At 57.0% G+C, this 19,272-nt stretch overlaps 1 protein-coding gene across 3 annotated transcripts; it reads left to right on the top strand.

The window, feature by feature from the left end:
- The first annotated feature begins 277 nt into the window (after positions 1-277).
- On the top strand, positions 278-12,529 carry SIK1 (salt inducible kinase 1). 3 transcript variants are annotated; one of them, XM_032276760.1, is made up of 15 exons: positions 278-314; positions 348-405; positions 1,211-1,374; positions 1,860-1,976; positions 5,249-5,312; positions 5,483-5,644; positions 5,816-5,940; positions 6,035-6,158; positions 6,680-6,933; positions 7,158-7,304; positions 7,679-7,804; positions 7,921-8,137; positions 8,582-8,863; positions 9,324-9,555; positions 9,980-10,355. In XM_032276760.1, the coding sequence occupies exons 3-15, from the start codon at positions 1,225-1,227 to the stop codon at positions 10,353-10,355; spliced, it is 2,376 nt and encodes a 791-aa protein (XP_032132651.1). In that variant the 5' UTR covers positions 278-314; positions 348-405; positions 1,211-1,224. The 3 variants fall into 3 exon arrangements, 2 of the variants coding, with proteins under 2 accessions (XP_032132651.1, XP_032132650.1); XR_004268568.1 differs by lacking the exon at positions 278-314 and adding an exon at positions 11,379-12,529 and having other exon boundaries at positions 354-405; positions 9,980-11,336; XM_032276759.1 differs by lacking the exon at positions 278-314 and having other exon boundaries at positions 354-405; positions 9,980-12,529.
- The last annotated feature ends 6,743 nt before the right edge of the window (positions 12,530-19,272 follow it).

Below are 19,272 nucleotides of genomic sequence, written 5' to 3' on the forward strand. Positions count from 1 at the left end.
GGGCGGGCCTCGGGCGGCGGGCGCTCCTGACGTCACCGGCCCGCGGTCGCCAGGGCGACGGCCTCATCCAGCGCGCGTCAGAGCCGCCAGTCTCTTGGCAACCGCCCGATCTCCCGCTCTCCCTCCGCCCAGCGCTCGGCCGCGCGTCGCTCTGGCGTCAAAGTGACGTCAATGGGCGGCCCCCGCCCAGGCGGCGGGGGCGGGGCAGGGGGCGGGGCCCGAGGGGCGGGGCGGGGCGGGGCCGGGCGCCGCGTGCGGCAGAGCGCGGCGGCTCCGGGCTGACATGCGGCGCGGCCCCGGAGGCGGCAGCAGCGGCAGCGGCGGCGGCCGGAGCGGTAGGCTCCCGAGCAGCGCGAGCGGCCGAGCGGGCGGCTTCCCGGCCTGAGCGCTCCGGGGGCGGCGGAGGTGAGGCGGCGGCGGCGGCGGCGGCGGCGGGCTCCGGGCTCCGGGCTCTGGGCGGGCTGGGGTGGCCGCCGTGGGGGCTCCGCGCGGGCGCCGGGCCGGGGCTCGGGGTTGCGGCCACCGCGTAGGGTCCCCGATCGTCCGCGCGCGGGGGGTCGCGGGCCGGGTCGGTGGCCCCGCCGCCCGCGGGCTACCCTTTGTTGCATGGGCCGTGGTGGGAGCGGGTCTGCGGGGCTCGGGGGCTGGGGATCCGGGGGTCGGGTTGGAGCCGACCACGGGCGGAGGGGCCCGGCGTGGGGGGCGGGTCCGCGAGCCCGGCGGTGCCGGGGAGGTCGGGGGTGGGGACGGGACGGATGGCGGCGGCGGGGGCCGGGTGTGGGAGCGGGGCTGGGGGCGGTCCTGGGATCCGGATCTAGCAGACCTCGGGCGGCAGGGCCGGGTGTGGGAGCGAATCCGCGCCCCGAGGTGCCGAGGGGGTCGTGTGTGGGGACGGAACCGACAGCGGGCGGCGGGGGGTGAGGATGGAAGCGGGGCTCAGGGGTCCTGGGATCGGGACGGAACTGAACTCGGGCGGCGGGGGCGGGTGTGGGAGCGGGTCCGCGCGCCCCGCGGGGCTCAGGGGGTCGGGGGTCCGGGTGGAGCGGACTGCGGGCGGCCGGGGCGGGTCCACACCTCTCCGGGGGCTGGAGGGGCGGGTGGATAGAGTGGCGGCGGCAGGCGTGGGGACTGGGGGCTCCGCGGGCACGGATGGAGTCGACCGCAGGCGGCGGGGGCGCTGGTGGTCTCTGAGCGTTGTGCGACCCCGCAGGTGCGCGAGGAGCCATGGTTATCATGTCGGAGTTCAGCGCAGACCCCGCGGGCCAGGGCCAGCAGAAGCCCCTCCGGGTGGGTTTCTACGACATCGAGCGGACCCTCGGCAAAGGCAACTTCGCCGTGGTGAAGCTGGCGCGGCATCGAGTCACCAAAACGCAGGTGAGTGGGGGCGGCGGGACACAGCGGGCCGGGCTTCCCCACTGGGCCCGGGTCGACCCCAACGTTGGCAGGTGGACCCCATGCAGATTCAGCGCTCCAGGCTTGATTGTCGTGGTAAACAGTCACCGTTTTTTAGTTCGGTAAAGAATAAAAATGTTTTATATTGTGTTTCTGCATAATTCGCACAAACGTTCGGAGAAAGCAGGGAGGATAATGGCAAATAAAGAACCATCCTGAGAGTGCGGTGGTTCCTGGACTCAGCTGAGCCCTGTAAAGTGAGACTGTAGATGCTTAAAAAGCTCTTACTTAGCTCCGATTACTTTAAATAACGTTAGTGGTTACTTGGTTATGTTTTCTTAACTTCTTATGACATTTTGGAGACAAAGTGTTGAGAAATTATCTCGCAAAAAATGAAATGTGTAAATTAGGTTGAGGTTTTTTTTAAAAAAAACACAAAATATCCTTTTTCTTTTTAAAATCTGTAGGTTGCAATAAAAATAATTGATAAAACACGATTAGATTCAAGCAACTTGGAGAAAATCTATCGTGAGGTTCAGCTAATGAAGCTTCTGAACCACCCACACATCATAAAGCTTTACCAGGTAAGGGCTCAGGTTGTCTTGCTAATCCTGGCAAATGTGTTCTATTTTATTTTCAACAATGTAAGTCTGCAATTTCTGAAGGTGGCTTCCCTTTTGGAGGGTGTGTGGAAGTTGGGTATTTGGTTGTGTAAGGTAAATAGATTGAGTTTTCTATAGACTGTGCAGATATATTTACAATTATTTTATTGTTTTTGGATCACAATTGAGATTTGCTTCATGAGAATTTTATTAAGTGTCCTAACTTGATCCAGTTTTAAATGTGTACAGGTCTGTTGTTAAATTTGCTTTACTGTGAAAATAAATGCATCTATAGGTATTGCCACAGGTCACACATTTAGTGTAAAAGGACAAATTTGAGTGAAGCTTCCCGCCGTTCTTACCGGTTTTTCATTGGTTTATCTTTGCAAGGACAGTTGTGAGCGTTTGTTTTCCCTGTTTAAACTCTTCTGTGAAAAACAGAGATGAAAATACTTTCCCATAGTAAGAGCGAGGAGCTTGTCATTTAATCCGAGCTAGGAACATGCCTCGCTCTGCCCATCTGTTGGTTTATTTTGTGACTTAATTTTTGTTCTCATGTTGAAATTAGTAACTTATATCTTCGGGAAATAAGTACTAATTTAATTAGAACAGCAAAGCAGCCTTTTCACCTCCCTAATGATAAATGACCACTTTTGCAAAGGTGAAATCAAGTCTTCTTTCAGAAGAATAAGCTCTTTGCAGGTGCTGTTCATCCATTCGTGCTGGGCTGGCCTTCCTCTTGATGATTCTTACACAGTGGAATCTGAGATGACTCTGGGATGTGGTTGTGTTGTGCAATTGGGACGGCTCGGTGTACAGTGTGGTAGGAGAGAGAATTAAGATTTGAAGTGATCCCTCTAAGCCTCTGCACTAGATTAAATTAAAAGTAGCGGTCTTGCGGGAGCCTGTGCCCACCGTGGTGCCGTTTACTGGGCGTCTTTCAGTGCAGAATCGTGCCAAAGCGCCCGGTTCGTGTTTTGTTTCTGTTGTCATCTTTAAGTTGTGCGCTCCCTGGTCGCTGATGTCACTGCCTGTGCAGCGTGCCCGGCCCATTTCCTCGGGAGTGGGCTGAGCTGGTTTTGTTTTTGACTTTGCTCAAGGGCTGAACTCTAATGGCAGTACCTTCCTTTTCTTCCTATTCTTCCCCTTTGCCCATTGTGTGGAATTAGCTCTGTTAAAGAAACAGATTGCCCATGTGATTGGTGCTGGAGGCCTTTGCTGGGGGTACACTTACTTACGGCTGCTGTTCGGGATTCTTAACTATTTGAAGATGATAGAATTCAGTGGTGTAGCAATGACTTTTATTCCTCTGGTTTTGACGCTAGTGTCTAATTTCTTTTTTTTTTTTTTTGAGACAGAGTCTCCCTCTGTCGCCCAGGCTGAAGTACAGTGGTGCGATCTCGGCTCACTGCAACCTCTGCCTCACGGCTTCAAGCGATTTTTCTGCCTCAGCCTCCTGGGTAGCTGGGACTACAGGTGCCTGCCACCACACCCGGCTCATTTTTGTATTTTTAGTAGAGACGGGGTTTTGCCATGTTGGCCAAGCTGGTCTCGATCTCCTGACCTCATGATCTGTCCACCTTCGCCTCCAAAGTGCTGGGATTACAGGCGTGAGCCGCTGTGCCAGGCTGCTAGTGTCTAATTTTCATTCTGCTGGCCAGGGCTCCAGAACCCTGCTGAGACACGTTCCCCTTTTTTTTAGGCTTTTAAAAAGTTCAAACACTTTGACTCTGAATTCTTTTCCTCCTCCTGCCTTTCTTCAGTTGGGGACAGGGTGAGCGGTGGCCTTCGAGTCATCCCACCACACACAGGTGCAGTTAAAATTCTTGCCAAACTGCTAAAATTTATACAACACTTTGCTTACTAGATTTACAGTTCAAAGCAGCTATCTTTGAAGCATTTTTTGGAGCGGGGGATGGAGTCTCGCTTTGTCAGCCAGGCTGGAGGGCAGTGGTGCAGTCTCTGCTCACTGCTACCTCTGCCTGCTGGGTTCAAGCGATTTCCCTCCCTCAGCCTCCCAAGAGGCTGGGACTACAGGCGCAGGCCGTGATGTCTGCCCAATTTTTGTATTTACGGTAGAGATGGAGTTTCGCCACGTTGGCTAGGCTGGTCTCGAACTCCTGACCTCAAGTGATCTGCCTGGGTAATCCCAGAGTGCTGGGATTACCAGCGTGAGCCACCACGCCCAGCACAAAACATCTTTTTAAAGGAGTAACTGTATATTTTGAACCCAAAGAAATCTTTTTTCATAAGAATATATTGTCTCACCCTCTCCAAAAATTTTCAGTACTCACAGACATAAGTTATATTTTAAATCTTTTTTTAAGCAAAATAAAGTTATTGATCAATAAATGAACTTTGAAAGGCTGCATTGGCACGGCTGTCACGTGGCTTCATGCTGAGTGATGGGCTGTGCGCCGAGCAGCCCACCTCAACTGACCTGGCACAGCCGGCTTCTCACAGCCTGGTTCGTCCTGTCAATAAAGCAAGTGGGAATGGGGCATGCGTTCTCTCTTATTCAGGTGGCTCTGACCGTCGACTGGAATAGTCTGTTGCCTGCTAGCCTTCTATAAAGCCCAGCAGACTTCTAGCAGTCTCCTCCTCTGTAACCCTTATTTATAATTTTGTCTCTGTTTTTTTTTGAGACAGAATCTTGCCCTGTTGCCCAGGCTGGAGGGCAGTGGTGTGATCTCGGCTCGCTGCAACCTCCGCCTCCCGGGTTCAAATGATCCTTCTGCCTCAGCCTCCTGAGTAGCTGGGATTACAGGCACCTGCCACCACACCTAGTTAGTTTTTGTCTTTTTTGTAGAGATTGGGTCTTGCCATGTTGACCAGGCTGGTCTCGAACTCCTGGGCTCAGGCGACTCTCCTGCCTTGGCTTCCCAAAGTGCTAGGATTACAAGTGTGAGCCACCACACCCGACCTAAGCAGTCTCAAGTTGTAGGTGAGGTGACTTGAATTAAATATGACCACAGAGGAGAATTCTAATATATTTAGGCTTTTTTGTAAGAGCAAAGGTGTATCAGGATAGTCAGTGAGGAATTCACCTCTGATTTTTTAAAGCCGTCTTTGTGAGTAGGAATTTCCTGTATTTTTTTTTTTTAATTGCAGAAGTTTTTCTTTTTCTTTGCATTTTTAAATGATGAATGCCTTTGTCCTGGAGAAGTTAAAAATTTGCTGGGGTTCTGGTGGGTTATTGGTAGCGCTGGCGTCTGCCTTTTCTGTGTGGTTAAACTCAGGTCTCTCTTCTTTAGGTTATGGAAACAAAGGACATGCTTTACATCGTTACTGAATTTGCTAAAAACGGAGAAATGTTTGGTAAGCCACACTCGTTTTTAATATCCATTGAAAGAAAATGGCATGATCGTGTCTGGATTTGCGCAACTGGTGTTTGGGCCCACGCGTCCTGGGACCGTGAGGTGTCTCCAGGCCCTCCTGGGTGCTGGGGGCTTTGCCCTGGGGCTCTAGCTTATTTTGTGGTTCCTCAGATTATCTGACTTCCAACGGGCACCTGAGTGAGAACGAGGCGCGGAAGAAGTTCTGGCAGATCCTGTCGGCCGTGGAGTACTGTCACGACCACCACATCGTCCACCGGGACCTCAAGACCGAGAACCTGCTGCTGGATGGCAACATGGACATCAAGCTGGCAGGTATGGAGGCTCCGGGCCCAAGGGTGGGGGCAGGGGCATCAGGCTGGCAGGCATGGAGGCCCTGAGGTGGGAGCGTGCCCGTAAGCCGCCCCAGCTTCCCGACATGCTCTGAAACCGCAGCCCCTTGCCATGCGTGGTTTAACTTCATCCATCGGTTTCTTTGCCTCTCAGATTTTGGATTTGGGAATTTCTACAAGTCAGGAGAGCCTCTCTCCACATGGTGTGGGAGCCCCCCGTATGCCGCCCCGGAAGTCTTTGAGGGAAAGGAATATGAAGGCCCCCAGCTGGACATCTGGGTAGGAGCCAGACCCCCTGCCGGAGGCCATGTTCCCTGGGGGTGCTGTGTTCCCTGGGGCGCTGGCGCTGATGTGGCTCCGTGGTCCTCTGCAGAGCCTGGGCGTGGTGCTGTATGTTCTGGTCTGCGGTTCTCTCCCCTTCGACGGACCCAACCTGCCGACGCTGAGACAGCGGGTGCTGGAGGGCCGCTTCCGCATCCCCTTCTTCATGTCTCAAGGTGGGTCGTGGGGTCCCCTGTGGACAGGGGCCTGTGTCTCCTGCAGCCCCTGTGCAGCTGGCTTCTGAGTCCGTGTTGAGTCTGGGACTCAGGCCCAGCTTACTGTGGGCCGCAGGAGAAAGCCCGCCCCTGGTGCCTTCTCAGGATGGGTGGGTGGTGCCCTCACTGTATAGGCTGGTGCCTTGCTTCTTCTGTCCCTGCCCAGCAGCCTTGCCCAGGTGCCAGCCTCATCTCTGAGTCTAACCCACTGGCTGTGGTACTCCTGGCTTTTCTGTGTCGGTGCTCAGGCACGGGGCGTGGCAGAAGGGTGGACCCAAGTGGTTCTCTGTGTGGTGGATACAAGTGTGGCAGGCAGCCCCCAGGGACTGGATCCTGTCTGGCGCCTCGCCTTGGGTGGCAGGACTGAGCTAATGGCCTAGTCCCTGCTCCTGGCCCCTGGCATACCAGCCCAGGTGGGGTGGTGGGTGGGAGCGCAGGCACGGTCCCAGTTGCCCTGGCTCAGCCTCTCGGCCCCTCTGCAGACTGTGAGAGCCTGATCCGCCGCATGCTGGTGGTGGACCCCGCCAGGCGCATCACCATCGCCCAGATCCGGCAGCATCGGTGGATGCGGGCCGAGCCCTGCCTGCCGGAGCCCTGCCTGCCGGGGCCCTGCCTGCCGGGGCCCGCCTGCCCCACCTTCTCCGCACACAGCTACAGCTCCAACCTTGGCGACTACGATGAGCAGGCGCTGGGCATCATGCAGACTCTGGGCGTCGACCGGCAGAGGACGGTGGAGGTGAGCTTGGCCACCCTTGCCCCGGCCTCGCGTGCAGGGGCTGGGCAGCTTTGTCGGGGAAGCAGGTGCTCACCAGCCGAGTTAAAACAGGAGTGCAGCTAATTTAGGGGCCAGCTTGTCCACCCGGCTAAAGGATATTCTCAGTCACCCAAGAATAACCTGGAGCGGGTGGGCCCTGGGGCTCCCGCCGCCCCCGAGCTGACCTCAGCTTCTCTCATCCCCAGTCACTGCAAAACAGCAGCTATAACCACTTCGCTGCCATTTATTACCTCCTCCTCGAGCGGCTCAAGGAGTATCGGAATGCCCAGTGCGCCCGCCCTGGGCCTGCCAGGCAGCCACGGCCTCGGAGCTCAGACCTCAGCGGCTTGGAGGTGAGCAGGCATCTCCTCCTGGGCCCCAGGCTTCCTCCCCCTTCAGGCACCAGCTTGGAGAGCGGTTCCTTGTGTGGGCAGCGGGTCCCAGGCTGCGTGGGGAATGGGGTGCCAGCTGTTGGGGGCTGGACCCTGCCCAGAGGCCACTTGCTCCTGACTCATCCCCGGGGCCGGCTTGTCATGCCACCCCCTGGCAGCATAGCACCAGCACGTGGTCCTGAGCCAGCCCAGCCAGCCTGTGCCCCTCAGTCAGCCGTCACGCCCACCCACCAGGCAGCTCATGGTCCAGACAGCAGCCAGCTTGTTTCTCCTCTTGATGGCGCCGGCGGTCCCCAGCCACTCCCCTGATGGCCTCTTTCCTGTCTCCGGCCCAGGTGCCTCAGGAAGGTCTTTCCACCGACCCTTTCCGACCCGCCCTGCTGTGCCCACAGCCGCAGGCCTTGGTGCAGTCCGTCCTGCAGGCCGAGATGGACTGTGAGCTCCAGAGCTCGCTGCAGTGGGTGAGTGCCCAGAGTGGGCGTGCAGAGGGCTCACCTCAGCCTGGCGTGGTGCCCTCAGTGTGTGCGTCTGGCTCTCCCGGAGCCCAAAAAGTCACTGGCTTGTCTCTTCAATGCAGCCCCTGTTCTTCCCGGTGGATGCTGGCTGCAGCGGAGTGTTCCGGCCCCGGCCCCTGTCCCCCAGCAGCCTGCTGGACACGGCCATCAGTGAGGAGGCCAGGCAGGGGCCCGGCCTCGAGGAGGAGCAGGATGCTCAGGAGTCCCTGCCTGGCAGCACGGGTCGGAGGCACACCCTGGCCGAGGTCTCCACCCGCCTGTCCCCACTCACCGCTCCATGTAAGTGGCCCTGGGAACCCAGGAGGACACTGATGGGTGGGCTCACAGTCGATGGGAGAGCAGGCTCATTTAGAATGGACACTTTGCCTGGCAGCCTCTCAGGGTTGGACTTTGGATTTGCCACTTGTTTTAATCCCTGAGACCACATCGTGGATGCTTAGAGTCTGCCCTGCCTGTGCCCCTTCTAGCAGAGGACACGGCATGGGTTTTGGCCGCCAGCAGGGTCTTCCCAGGCCACCCCCGGGTGCTGGGAGGGTAGCCCCCGGGTCCGAGGTCCTCTACGACCCGCCACCTGAAGCTGCACACGATGGTGGCCTGCCTTTGGGGATGCCTGGGCTCTGGTGGCCTCGAGCCCTGTTCCGGCCAGGTTGTGGGCAGGGATGGGGAGGTCGGGGCAGCCTGTTCCTCTGCACGCAGCATCAAGAGAACCGTGCTCCCCCACAGGCATAGTCGTCTCCCCGTCCTCCACAGCGAGCCCTGCAGAGGGAACCAGCTCGGACAGTTGTCTGACCTTCTCCGCGAGCAGAGGCCCTGCGGAGCTCAGTGGCACCCCGGCCACTCAGGGGCTGCTGGGCCCCGGCTCCCCGGTCAGGTTGGCCTCGCCCTTTCTGGGGTCGCAGTCTGCCACCCCGGCGCTGCAGGCCCAGGGGGGCTTGGGAGGAGCTGTCCTGCTTCCTGTCAGCTTCCAAGAGGGACGGAGGGCGTCGGACACCTCACTGACTCAGGGTGAGCCATGCTCCTCTCACACTCACCTGCACTTTCCCCAGGGCACCATGCGTGCCTCTGGCAGTATGTGACTTTGTCCTTGATGGCGGACGGTGCCCCCCATATTCTCCACCAGACCTGGGTGGGACTTGCAGTGCTCTGGGCAGGCTGGGGTGTGCCCTGCTCTGGAGGTCACAGCCTGCTGGGACGGAAGCATACTTGGGTCACTGAGCACATGACCTCCGAGACTGCTTCTGAAAGCACAGGAGATGATCCCGTGCTGAGCAGCCCCTCCCCACCTGGAGCAGGCATGGGGTTACGGAGGGCCCCTGGCTTCCGTCAGACTCCTCTCCGGCCATGCTTGTGTCCCCCGTCCTTTCCTTGTCCTCCCTGAGGCTTGGAAACCCCCATAAGCCAAGGGCTGTGGATGCTGGGCTGGGAGGCGGGAGGCCGCTGACCTTCTGACCTGGTCTCCCCGCAGGGCTGAAGGCCTTTCGGCAGCAACTGAGGAAGACCACGCGGACTAAAGGGTTTCTCGGGCTGAACAAAATCAAGGGGCTCGCCCGCCAGGTGTGCCAGGCCCCCGCCAGCCGCACCAGCAGGGGTGGCCTGAGCCCCTTCCACACACCTGCACAGAGTCCGGGCCTGCACAGCAGTGCGGCCGGCAGCCGGGAGGGCCGGAGCCTGCTGGAGGAGGTGCTGGAGCAGCAGAGGTAGGGCCTGCCCCCACCCTGGGACCCCGGGAGGGCACACGGCAGGTTGTCTCCTGGAGAAACCTCATCTGCTGAGCGGTTCCCTCCTCCGTGTAGCCCAGCAGGTACCCCCGGCCCCAGCCAGGGAAGTGTGGGGGGCACAGGTCCTAGGTGCTGAGCCACGGGGTGCAGCAGGCAGATGTGTCTTCTAAAGCCCTGGGGTGGGCAAGGGTGACGGCGAGTGAGAGCACCTCGTGACTGCACCTCTGAGCTGCTGAGAGGCCAGGTGGAGAAGGCAAGGTGGGGTGCCGTGGGGAATCAGCCACGCACCTGCCCTCGGCAGCCATAGCCAGCAGCTCCACAGGCGGGCCCTGCCACACAGGCACTCGGAAACCCGAGAACCCTGTGAGCCGGCTCGGTGACCGCCCGTCTTCTGTTCCCACAGGCTGCTCCAGTTACAGCACCACCCGGCCGCCACGCCCAGCTGCTCACAGGCCCCCCAGCCGACCTCCACCCCATTTGTGATAGCCCCCTGTGATGGCCCTGGGGCCACGCTGCTCCCCAGCACCCTCTTCATGTCGGGGCTCCCGCTGCTGCCACCCCCACTCCTGCAGGCCGGCGTCTCCCCCGTGGCCTCGGCCGCGCAGCTCCTGGACACACAGCTGCATATTGGCGCCAGCCCCACCGCCCTCCCCGCTGCGCTCTCGCCACGCCCGGCCAGGCTGGCCCCAGGCTGTGAGCCCCTGGGGCTGCTGCAGGGGGACTTCGAGATGGAGGACCTGAGCCCCTGCCCCCTGGGGACCTTCGTCCTGGTGCAGTGAGGGCGGCCCCGCGTCCTGGCTCGGACACTGACTCTTCCAAGCAATAACTTCAGAGTAGGTGAAGACATCTGGACTCAAAGCCAAGAACTTTCTAGAAGCAAAACAAGCAATACGTTAGGTGTTTTGGCTTTTTAGTTTATTTTTGTTTAATTTTTTTCTTGCACTGAGTGACCTCAACTCTGAGTAGGGACTGGAAACTTTAAGAAGAAAGATAATTGAGTGGTGTGTCTTGGGGGCGGGGGCAGGAGGGGAGCAGGGTGGAGGAGGACATGTGCAGCTCCATGGTGTGGGGATCAGCCCCTCTGCAGCTTCGTCGTGGTTGAGATGATTACGTCGGACATCCACGGAAACAAGCGGGCGCGTTGTCTGTCGTCCACGTCTGTGTGTGTGTGCCCGCGTGTGTGTGTGCACATGTGGGCATTGATTACTATCCATTTCTTTAGTTAACACTCACCACTTCCTGATCCATGCTTTAATGAAAACTGTGAACTTTCGGCTTCATGTATCCGTTTTAAAGCAGCTCTACGTGGTCAGCCCAGGCAAAGATCAGCTACACGTTCTTGGAATTCTCTCCCCTGAAATCAAAACCTGGAAGACACTTTTTTCCTTATTTTAGGTGAGTTTTATAAACTGCTCAAGAGTTAGTTTTCCAGGGCTTTGGAGGAACTGCAGGAAGAACCTCAAAGACGGCAGAGGTGATGTCAAAGTGCTGGGGGCTCCGTCCTAAGGGTCACTTGGCCCCCAGTCCCCGGGGCGGAAGCCCAGAAGCTTCTTCCTGCTGCACCTCGAGTTCGGCTGCTGAAGACCTTCATGCATTTCATGGTGGGGTCCCCAAGAACACCTGACTTGGGTCAGGCTGTGCAGTAGCAGGGGCTGACTGCAGGCCAGGCAGCTAGGAGACACTCGGGGCTCAGGGCCGCCTGCCTGGGCCAGGACCCTCCCGAGAAATCGCCCGGTCCCTGCGTGGGCTCTTTGGCTTTTGTTCAAGGAAGGTAAAGAGACGTTTAGGTCAGTGTTTTTAAGTTTTTGTTTCTTTTTTTTTTAAAGCAGACCCTGTGCATGCATCTGCACGGGTGACAGGTAGACACTACTTCGTGGTTAGGTTTTGTGCACTTTGTGTTTAGGTTTCCGCTTCCCTCACTCATGGTAAGAAGCGTCCCTGTCAGCACGAGGCGTGCATTGAGGAAGGGGCCCCAGGGCCTTCCTCCCTCAGTGCTGGGGTGGAGGCGGCAAGAAGGGGCGGCCCTCACCTGGCAGGTTGGGGCACACCACTGGCAGGTGGACTCCGAGAGGCTCCATCAGCCAGAAGCCTCTGGAAGGCAACAAAGGAAATGCTGCTCCCACTCGCCCTGAACCCAGCCCAGGTGCCTTCAGCTGCTTCGGCTTCTTACACCCTGCAGTGTTAAACAGAGGCGTTGGGAAAGGGGAAAGGCGGGTATTTTTAAAAGCCAAAGATTGACCCAGTTACTTGAGGGTAGGGAGGCGGGCCGGTTCGAGAGGCGGTCCCTGGGCTGCCAGCGCCCACCGAGGGCTGCGCCTGTGCCGTGCCGGGGGGAGCTGGCCGCCCCCGTTCCTGCTGCTACTGCTGCTCTGGCGGGGCGAGGGGCTGTCTGGAGGGCAGACCTGGGGCCTCGCCGCCGAGAAAACACCAAAGTCTCCTTTTGCTCATAGAGAAATTTTTGGGGTGGGAGAGCATCCAGACCATCGTGGGGCAGCCAGGCCCTTGCCTTCATTTTTACAGAGGTAGCACAATTGATTCCAACACAAAACCCCTCCCCTTTTCAAAACGATTTCTGTTCTAATGCCACAGATCAAAGGCCTCAGACACCATGTGTGTTTCCTCTTCGAAGCAATGACAAGCACTTTACTTTCGTAGTGGTTTTGTTTTTCCTTACTGCTGTAGAACCTCTTTTGGAGGACGTTAAAGGCGTGTTTTTCTTGTTTTTTTAAGAGTGTGTGATGTGTGTTTTGTAGATTTCTTGACAGTGCTGTATACAGACGGCAATGCAGTAGCCTATTTAAAGACACTACGTGATCTGATTGAGATGTACATAGTTTTTTTTACCATAACTGAATTATTTTACCTCTTACGTTAACATGAGAAATGTATGCCAAATAATTAGTTGATGTATGTTTTTTAATTTAATATTTAAATAAAATATTTGGAAGGAAAACGCCTTGAATTTTCCCCGTTCCTCCCTCGTCCCTGTGGGAGGTCTTTCCCTCTGAGCAGCTTCCCTGAGAGGCCACATCTTCCAGGTCTGTGGGAGTTTCAGATTTTAAAGGGGAGGTCACGGAGCTAAGCCCTGCATTCCACCTCACCGCAGGGAACTAACGGCCTTCTGGCTGCAGGTGACCCCTGCCCTGCAGCCACAGGTGGCTCCAGGGTCTGCCTGCTCCTCAGGACCCCTCCCTGGAGGCCAGGCCAGGCCGTGGTGTCAGTCACCGAGTCTCGGCACCGCCCAGGGCTGCCAGTGCTATCTATTCTTACCCCATCCTCCTCCGTCAGGGTCTGAGTCTGGTTATAAATGAAGCAGTTGGAAGAATCTCACGGCCAAACCATTTCCTGGTCCTTAAAAGAGTTCATCACCTTCTAGCTATAGTGCAGGCGTTGCAGCTCATAAGAACAAAGGATTTGTTCATGTTGGCACCTGGTGGATATTTTGGTTAAAAAAGTTCTTCAGCCTCTTGGCGTCCAGGAAGGTGGTCGTTACCAAAGCGGACTCCTTGTGCGCTGCTGGTGGGAGGGTTGGGTGGCGCAGCCTTTATGGAAAGCAGTGTACCAGTTCCTCAAAAGATGAGACAGAACCGAGCTAGCCGCTCCTCTCTCCGTGGTGTATACCCGAATCGCTGAAGGCAGGGTCCAGGGATGTTTGTACACCCCTGTTCATAGCAGCATGACAGCCAAGCTAGGAAGCTGCCAAGTGGCGGTCGGCGAGGAAGGGGCCGAGAAGCGCACCTGACAGTGGAACAGGCCTCTGCCCCACGCGGCCCACAACCGGGGTGGACCCTGAGGACACTATGCTCAATGCAACAAGCCAGTCACAAAAGAACACAGACCCCAGAGTTCCCTATTGTGGTCAGATTCACAGAGATAGAAGCTGGAGTGGTAGGTGCCGAGGCTGAGCGAGGGTTGCAATTCCGACCAGAGATGAATAGGTCGGAATTGCGGTTTCAGAGGACGGAAACGCTCTGGAGGTGGACGGTGGTGACGGCTGCATAACAATATGAACGTTCTTCATGCCACTGAACCATGTACCCAAAAGTGGTCAAAATGATAAGTTGTATGTTATGTGTATTTTACTACAGTTTTTCTTTTTTGAGCCTTGCTTTGTTGCCCAGGCTGGAGTGCAATGGCGTGATCTTGGCTCACTGCAACCTCCGCCTCCCAGGTTCAAGTGATTCTCCAGCCTCAGCCTCCTGGGTAGCTGGGATTACAAGCACCCACCATCATGCCCGGCTAACTTTTGTATTTTTAGAAGAGATAGGGTTTCACCATGTTGGTCAGGCTGGTCTCGAACTCCTGACCTCAAGTGATCTGCCTGTCTCAGCCTCCCAAAGTGCTGGGATTACAGGTGTGAGCCACTGTGTCTGGCCCACAATTTTTTTTTAAAAAGGAAGTTTTTTCTCAAGGGAGCAGATGACTAGTGAGTGGATAGCAGCTCCCACGAGGAGAGCAGGCAGGAGCCATGGGGGGGCAGGCGCAGGGCAGGCCACTGTCGCTGGTAATGTTGGCAGGGTATAAGTGTGGCCAGGGCCAGCCTTATTGTTCCTGGAACCCTGCTCAGCCAGGGCGTCCTGGTCCTTGGGACAGCCTGCCCTGGGACAGCCCCTCATGCAGCTGGATGGTGGGAAGGAGGGGGAGGGGCTGTGTCTTCTGAGTGTCCTCTAAGAACAGAGTGGTAGCCTCTGAGGTCCTGGCTGTGGCTGGCGCTGGCTTAGTGGCTTGGGGCCGTCTGACAGGGAGGCTGAACCAGGGATCAGCACTCCTGAGTGAGTGGAGGCCCCGGCTCCGGCCGTGCCTGTGTCGGGGAGGGCGGCAGGGGAGCTGGGGGTCCACGGAGCTGTTCTGTCTCCAGGCAGCCTGGTCACCCCCCTCAGAGCGGGGCCAGCTTGGGACACTGAGGTCAGGCTGTGTGGCACCTGCTGAACAGAGTTGGGTGGCTGTGCCGAGGGCATCTGTGTTTACTGTTTGGGAGCATGGAGCCTTGGAAACCGGGAACCTCGAGCCAGAACCTCTTGTCATGTCGTGCATGCGAATTCACAGTGCGACCTGCCTGTGTCTCAGCTCCTCATGGGGACGACAGTGTCTTGTGGTGCTCCAGGGTGTCCCGAGCAGCCCTGGCAGGCGGCCGCTCCTTAGGACACAGCACTGCCGAAGCCACCCCTGCATCTCTCATGCTTGGCCGCTTCTTCCAGAACTCGTGATGGGTGCCACAAAGATGGCGATGATGACAGTGGTGATGCTAATGATGGTGATGATGGTGACGGTGGTGGTGGTGACGATAGTGATGCTGATGATGGTGATGATGGTGATGATGGTGACGATGGTGACGATGGTGATGGTGATGATGGTGACGATGGTGACGGTGACGATGGTGACAGTGGTGACGATGGTGATGGTGACGGTGACGGTGGTGACGGTGATGACGGTGATGATGGTGATGACGGTGATGATGGTGACGGTGACGGTGATGATGGTGACGATGGTGACAATGGTGACGATGGTGACGGTGATGATGGTGACGATGGTGACCATGGTGACGGTGATGATGGTGATGATGGTGACGATGGTGACGATGATGATGGTGATGACAGTGATGATAGTGATGGTGATGATGATGATGCTGATGGTGATGATGGTGATGATGACGGTGATGACAGTGATGATGGTGATGGTGACGGTGGTGATGGTGACGATGGTGATGATGGTGACGATGGTGATAATGACGGTGATGATGGCAATGGTGACGATGGTGGCGATGATGATGGTGATGATGCTGATGACGATGGTGACGATGATGATGATGGTGATGATGATGCTGATGATGGTGATGATGGTGACGATGGTGATGATGATGATGATGGTGATGACAGTGATGATGGTGACAGTGATGACGGTGATGATGGTGATGATGATGGTGATGACTGTGATGATGGCAAAGATGGTGATGGTGACAGAGGCTTGGAATTCTCAGGTTGAAAGTTGGAGCCCCACTCATGGGGCCTCTTGCAGGCCTTATAGGACCCCAGAATTCTGCCCTGGGCTTCTTGATCTGCTCCTGAGTCATTTCAGTCCCTCCGCTGGGGTGGTCCCAAGGGGCAGGACAGTTGGCCACACCCATGGGTGTGTTTGCCCCTTGCCTGAGGGTCCCTTCATGGCCCCTTGCCCAGGTCTGGCACTGTGAGCGTCCCCCATCCACCCCGGCGTTTGGCAGAATTTTCCCATTGTGGACATGCTCCTTCCTGCTGGGCCTGGCCGGGCAGAGCTGGGCCCTGGCACAACCTGGGCACACCCCTAGTACTTGATGGCACTTCTGAGCCATCCAGGGCTCTTGAGGTTCTACAACTTTCTCTTTCGGTCTGGTGAGGGCCAGGCACAGCCTGGAGCTTCAACGGAAGCAAGTGGCTGCTGTGTACTTGCTGTACAAGGCGAAGGGGTGCCCAGCCAGCCCGAGTGCAGAGTGGCACGGTGGCTGAGGATGCAGCCTCCATGGCCACATGCCTGGGCTTGCCTTCTGGTGCTGCAGCTTTCCAGCCCTTTGCTGATGAAGCGATGGCCACACGCACTCCGTGTTGACAGGCAGCTCCCGTGACAAGGGTGCCGACCATGGTGGGTGCGCAGCGGGCCCTGAGGGGACACAGTGGCGTCCCCGGGCGCCGCCCCAGCAAGAACCGGGCCAGACACCCACCAGGGAAGCACTGTGGTGGGCCGGATTGGTGGTGACCCGGCACCTGCTGCGTCCCGTCCCGTCGTGGACGTACCTCCTCTCACAGGGGCAGGAGCCGGACCTTGGCCTTGAGGCGCCTGGGCCCTGCCTCTGTGCTTTCCTGCCTGCAGGAAGCGTGGTGCTCCCCTCGCTAGGCCATGGATAGGAAGAAGGCTTCCTGCCAGTCAGGAATACTGTCTCCCCGCCGGCTTCTCAGGGTGGGGGTGGGGAGAGAGGGGATGTCCCGGCCAAGCGGGGTCCCCGGGGCCAGCCCAGAGGAGCTGAGGGAAGTTCCTCCTGTTTCTGCTGCGCTCACCTTCTCGGAGGCAGGAACTGACTCGCTTGGGGTGGAAGGAAAGAGCTGGCCTCTTGGTTTTTCTTCCAGAATAACTCCGGGCTGTTTAGCGGGCATGCCGTGCCGCTGAGGGGTGGTGAGCACATCGCCCTGCGAGTGGCCACACCTCTGACCTTTGGTGCGGGGTGGTCCTGGGGAAGGTGGCCAGGCCTGGGGCTCAGAGACTGGGAGGCTGGGCTTGGGTTCCTGCTTATGCAGCTGCGGCAGAGAGGAGAGAGGGAGAGACAGAGGGAGAGAGGAGGAAAGGAGAGAGAGGAGGGAGGCAGAGAGGGAGAAGAGAGGGAGCGAGAGAGGAGGGAAAGAGGGAGAGAGGAGGGCGGAGGGAGGGAGGAAGGGAGAGAGGGAGGGAGAAGAGAGGGAGGGAGAAGGAGGGAAAGAGGGAGAGAGGAGGGCGGAGGGAGGGAGGAAGGGAGAGAGGGAGGGAGAAGAGAGGGAGGGAGAAGGAGGGAAAGAGGGAGAGAGGAGGGAGGAGGGAGGGAGGGAGGAGGGAGGGAGGAGGGAGAAAGACAAGGAGGGAGGAGGGAGAAAGACAGGGAGGGAGGGAGGGAGAGAGGGAGGGAGAAGAGACGGAGAGAGAGAGGAGGGAAAGAGGGAGAGAGGAGGGAGGGAGAGGGGAGGGAAAGGGGAGGGGGAGGGGAAGGGGGAGAGAGGAGGGAGGGAGGGAGGGAGAGCAAGGGGTGTTCAGTTCCTCTCCTCAGGGGAACTGCTGGGGTCTCGGTCTGACTCACTCCTTTCTAATTATTATTATTTCACTTATTTGAATGTGATTTCCGCAAAAATAAAAAAAGAAAGAAAAAGAGAAAGGACTTAGAAAAAGTGCTCAGGGAACCCAGGTGGCCAGAAATGCTCCATTCCCCTTTTGTCCTTTGCAGCATTCTGGGCTGGAGTGAATGGGCTTCCCCAGGAGATTTTAGGGGCTTTTCTGTGAAATCCGAAGAGGAAGAGGAAGGTGCCTTCCTGCGATCACAGAGCAGGAACCGAGCCCAGAGGTGAAGTGAGAAGCCGGGGGCCCTGGGTTCCAGGCGGGGCCTGAAGACTGTGGGGCGCAGGGAGGACCAAACCCTCTCCAGCAGAAAGAAGCAAACCAGCTCCCCCTCGCTCTCCGTGACCTGTACCAAATGCAGGCGCGAAGTTTGAGGAGTTTGCTGCCACACCCACTTGGATCTCCACCGTCAGAGTCCACACGAGGAACACACCTGTCACCCGCAAAGCTCCCATGGGCTCTCCGCCCCTCCCCGTGCCATGCTCCCTGCCCCAGGCAACGGGTGGCCTGCTTCCTGTCCCTGGGCGTGCGTTTGCCCTTCCCAGAACTCCTGGGAATGCAATCAGACAGCGTGTGCTCTTGACGAGCTTCGCTTCTCCCTCTCTCAGCAGCATGATGTGGCTTCCTCCACGTGTTGCCCATCAGGAGCTCATTTCTGTTTCCTGCTGCGTCATGTTCCGTGGTGGGGATGGCCACCGTTTGTTTATACACTCACCTGGTGATGGATTCCTGGGTGGTTCCTGGCATGGGGCGATTATAAATGATGCTGCTGTGAATCCCAGTGTGGACGTGTCTCATTTCTCTTGGGTAATGTAGGCCAAGGTGCAGAGGCTGGCTTGTGTGGCATGGGAGCCAGTCACGTAACAGAACCCGCCCGGCTGTTCTCCACAGTGGCTGCACCTACGTGCATTCCTGCCCACCATGTCCCAGACTCGCCAACACTTGGCGTCGTCTGTATTTTAAGTTTTAGCCACTTGGATAGCCTGTCGTGGCATCTTATGATTTTATCTTGCATTTTCCTGATGGCTAGTGACATTTACCATCTTGTAATTAGCCATTCTGTTTTTCATGCTTATTTACATCTTTGCTGGGTTTTGTTTGTTTGTTTTTTGAGACAGGGTCTCATTCCATCACCCAGGCTGGAATGCAGTGGTGCCATCTTGGTTCACTGTAACCTCCGTCTCTTGGACTCAATCAATCCTCACATGTCAGCCTCCCTAGTGGCTGGAGCTACAGGCATGCACCACCACACCTGGCTAATTTTTATATATTATTTTTGGTGGAGAAAGGATTTCACCATGTTGCTTAGGCTGGACTTGAATTCCTGCGCTAAAAGGATCCTCCCAAAGTGCTGGGATTATAGGCCAGAGCCCCCGTGCCTGACTTTGCCAGTTTTTAATTGGGTTGTTTGAATTCTTAATGCTGTTGTAGGGGCTCCTTATATGCTGATTCCAAGTCCCTTTGTTACACGAGTGTCTTATCAGGAAAGCTCTGCCTACCCCAGTACTGCAGGCTCTCCTGCACACCCCTCCAGCGGGTTTATGCTTTCAGCCTGCATGCCTCCAGCTCTGTGCACTCTGAGTTGCTTTTGCCTCTGGTCTGGGATAGCAGTGGAGGGTTACTTTTATTTTTTCTGTGGATAACCAGTTGTGCCAGCTTTGCCCAGTGAATTAATATGACACATGTGTGAGAAATGGAGTGACCGTCACCAGGACAGCCGGTGGTCTGCTGGTCCGTCTGTCCTGTGGCACAGCGTGTGTCTTGATTATTCTTATCCTCATAGCTTAAATCTCAGTGAAACCAGGTAGGAGAAATTGTCTAATTTTGTTCTTTCTCTAAATTATTTTTGCTTTTTTAGGTCCTTAGCAT

This window comes from Sapajus apella, unplaced genomic scaffold (genome assembly GCF_009761245.1).
Source record: "Sapajus apella isolate SASKATOON/1434 unplaced genomic scaffold, GSC_monkey_1.0 scaffold8, whole genome shotgun sequence".
NCBI lineage: Eukaryota > Metazoa > Chordata > Mammalia > Primates > Cebidae > Sapajus > Sapajus apella.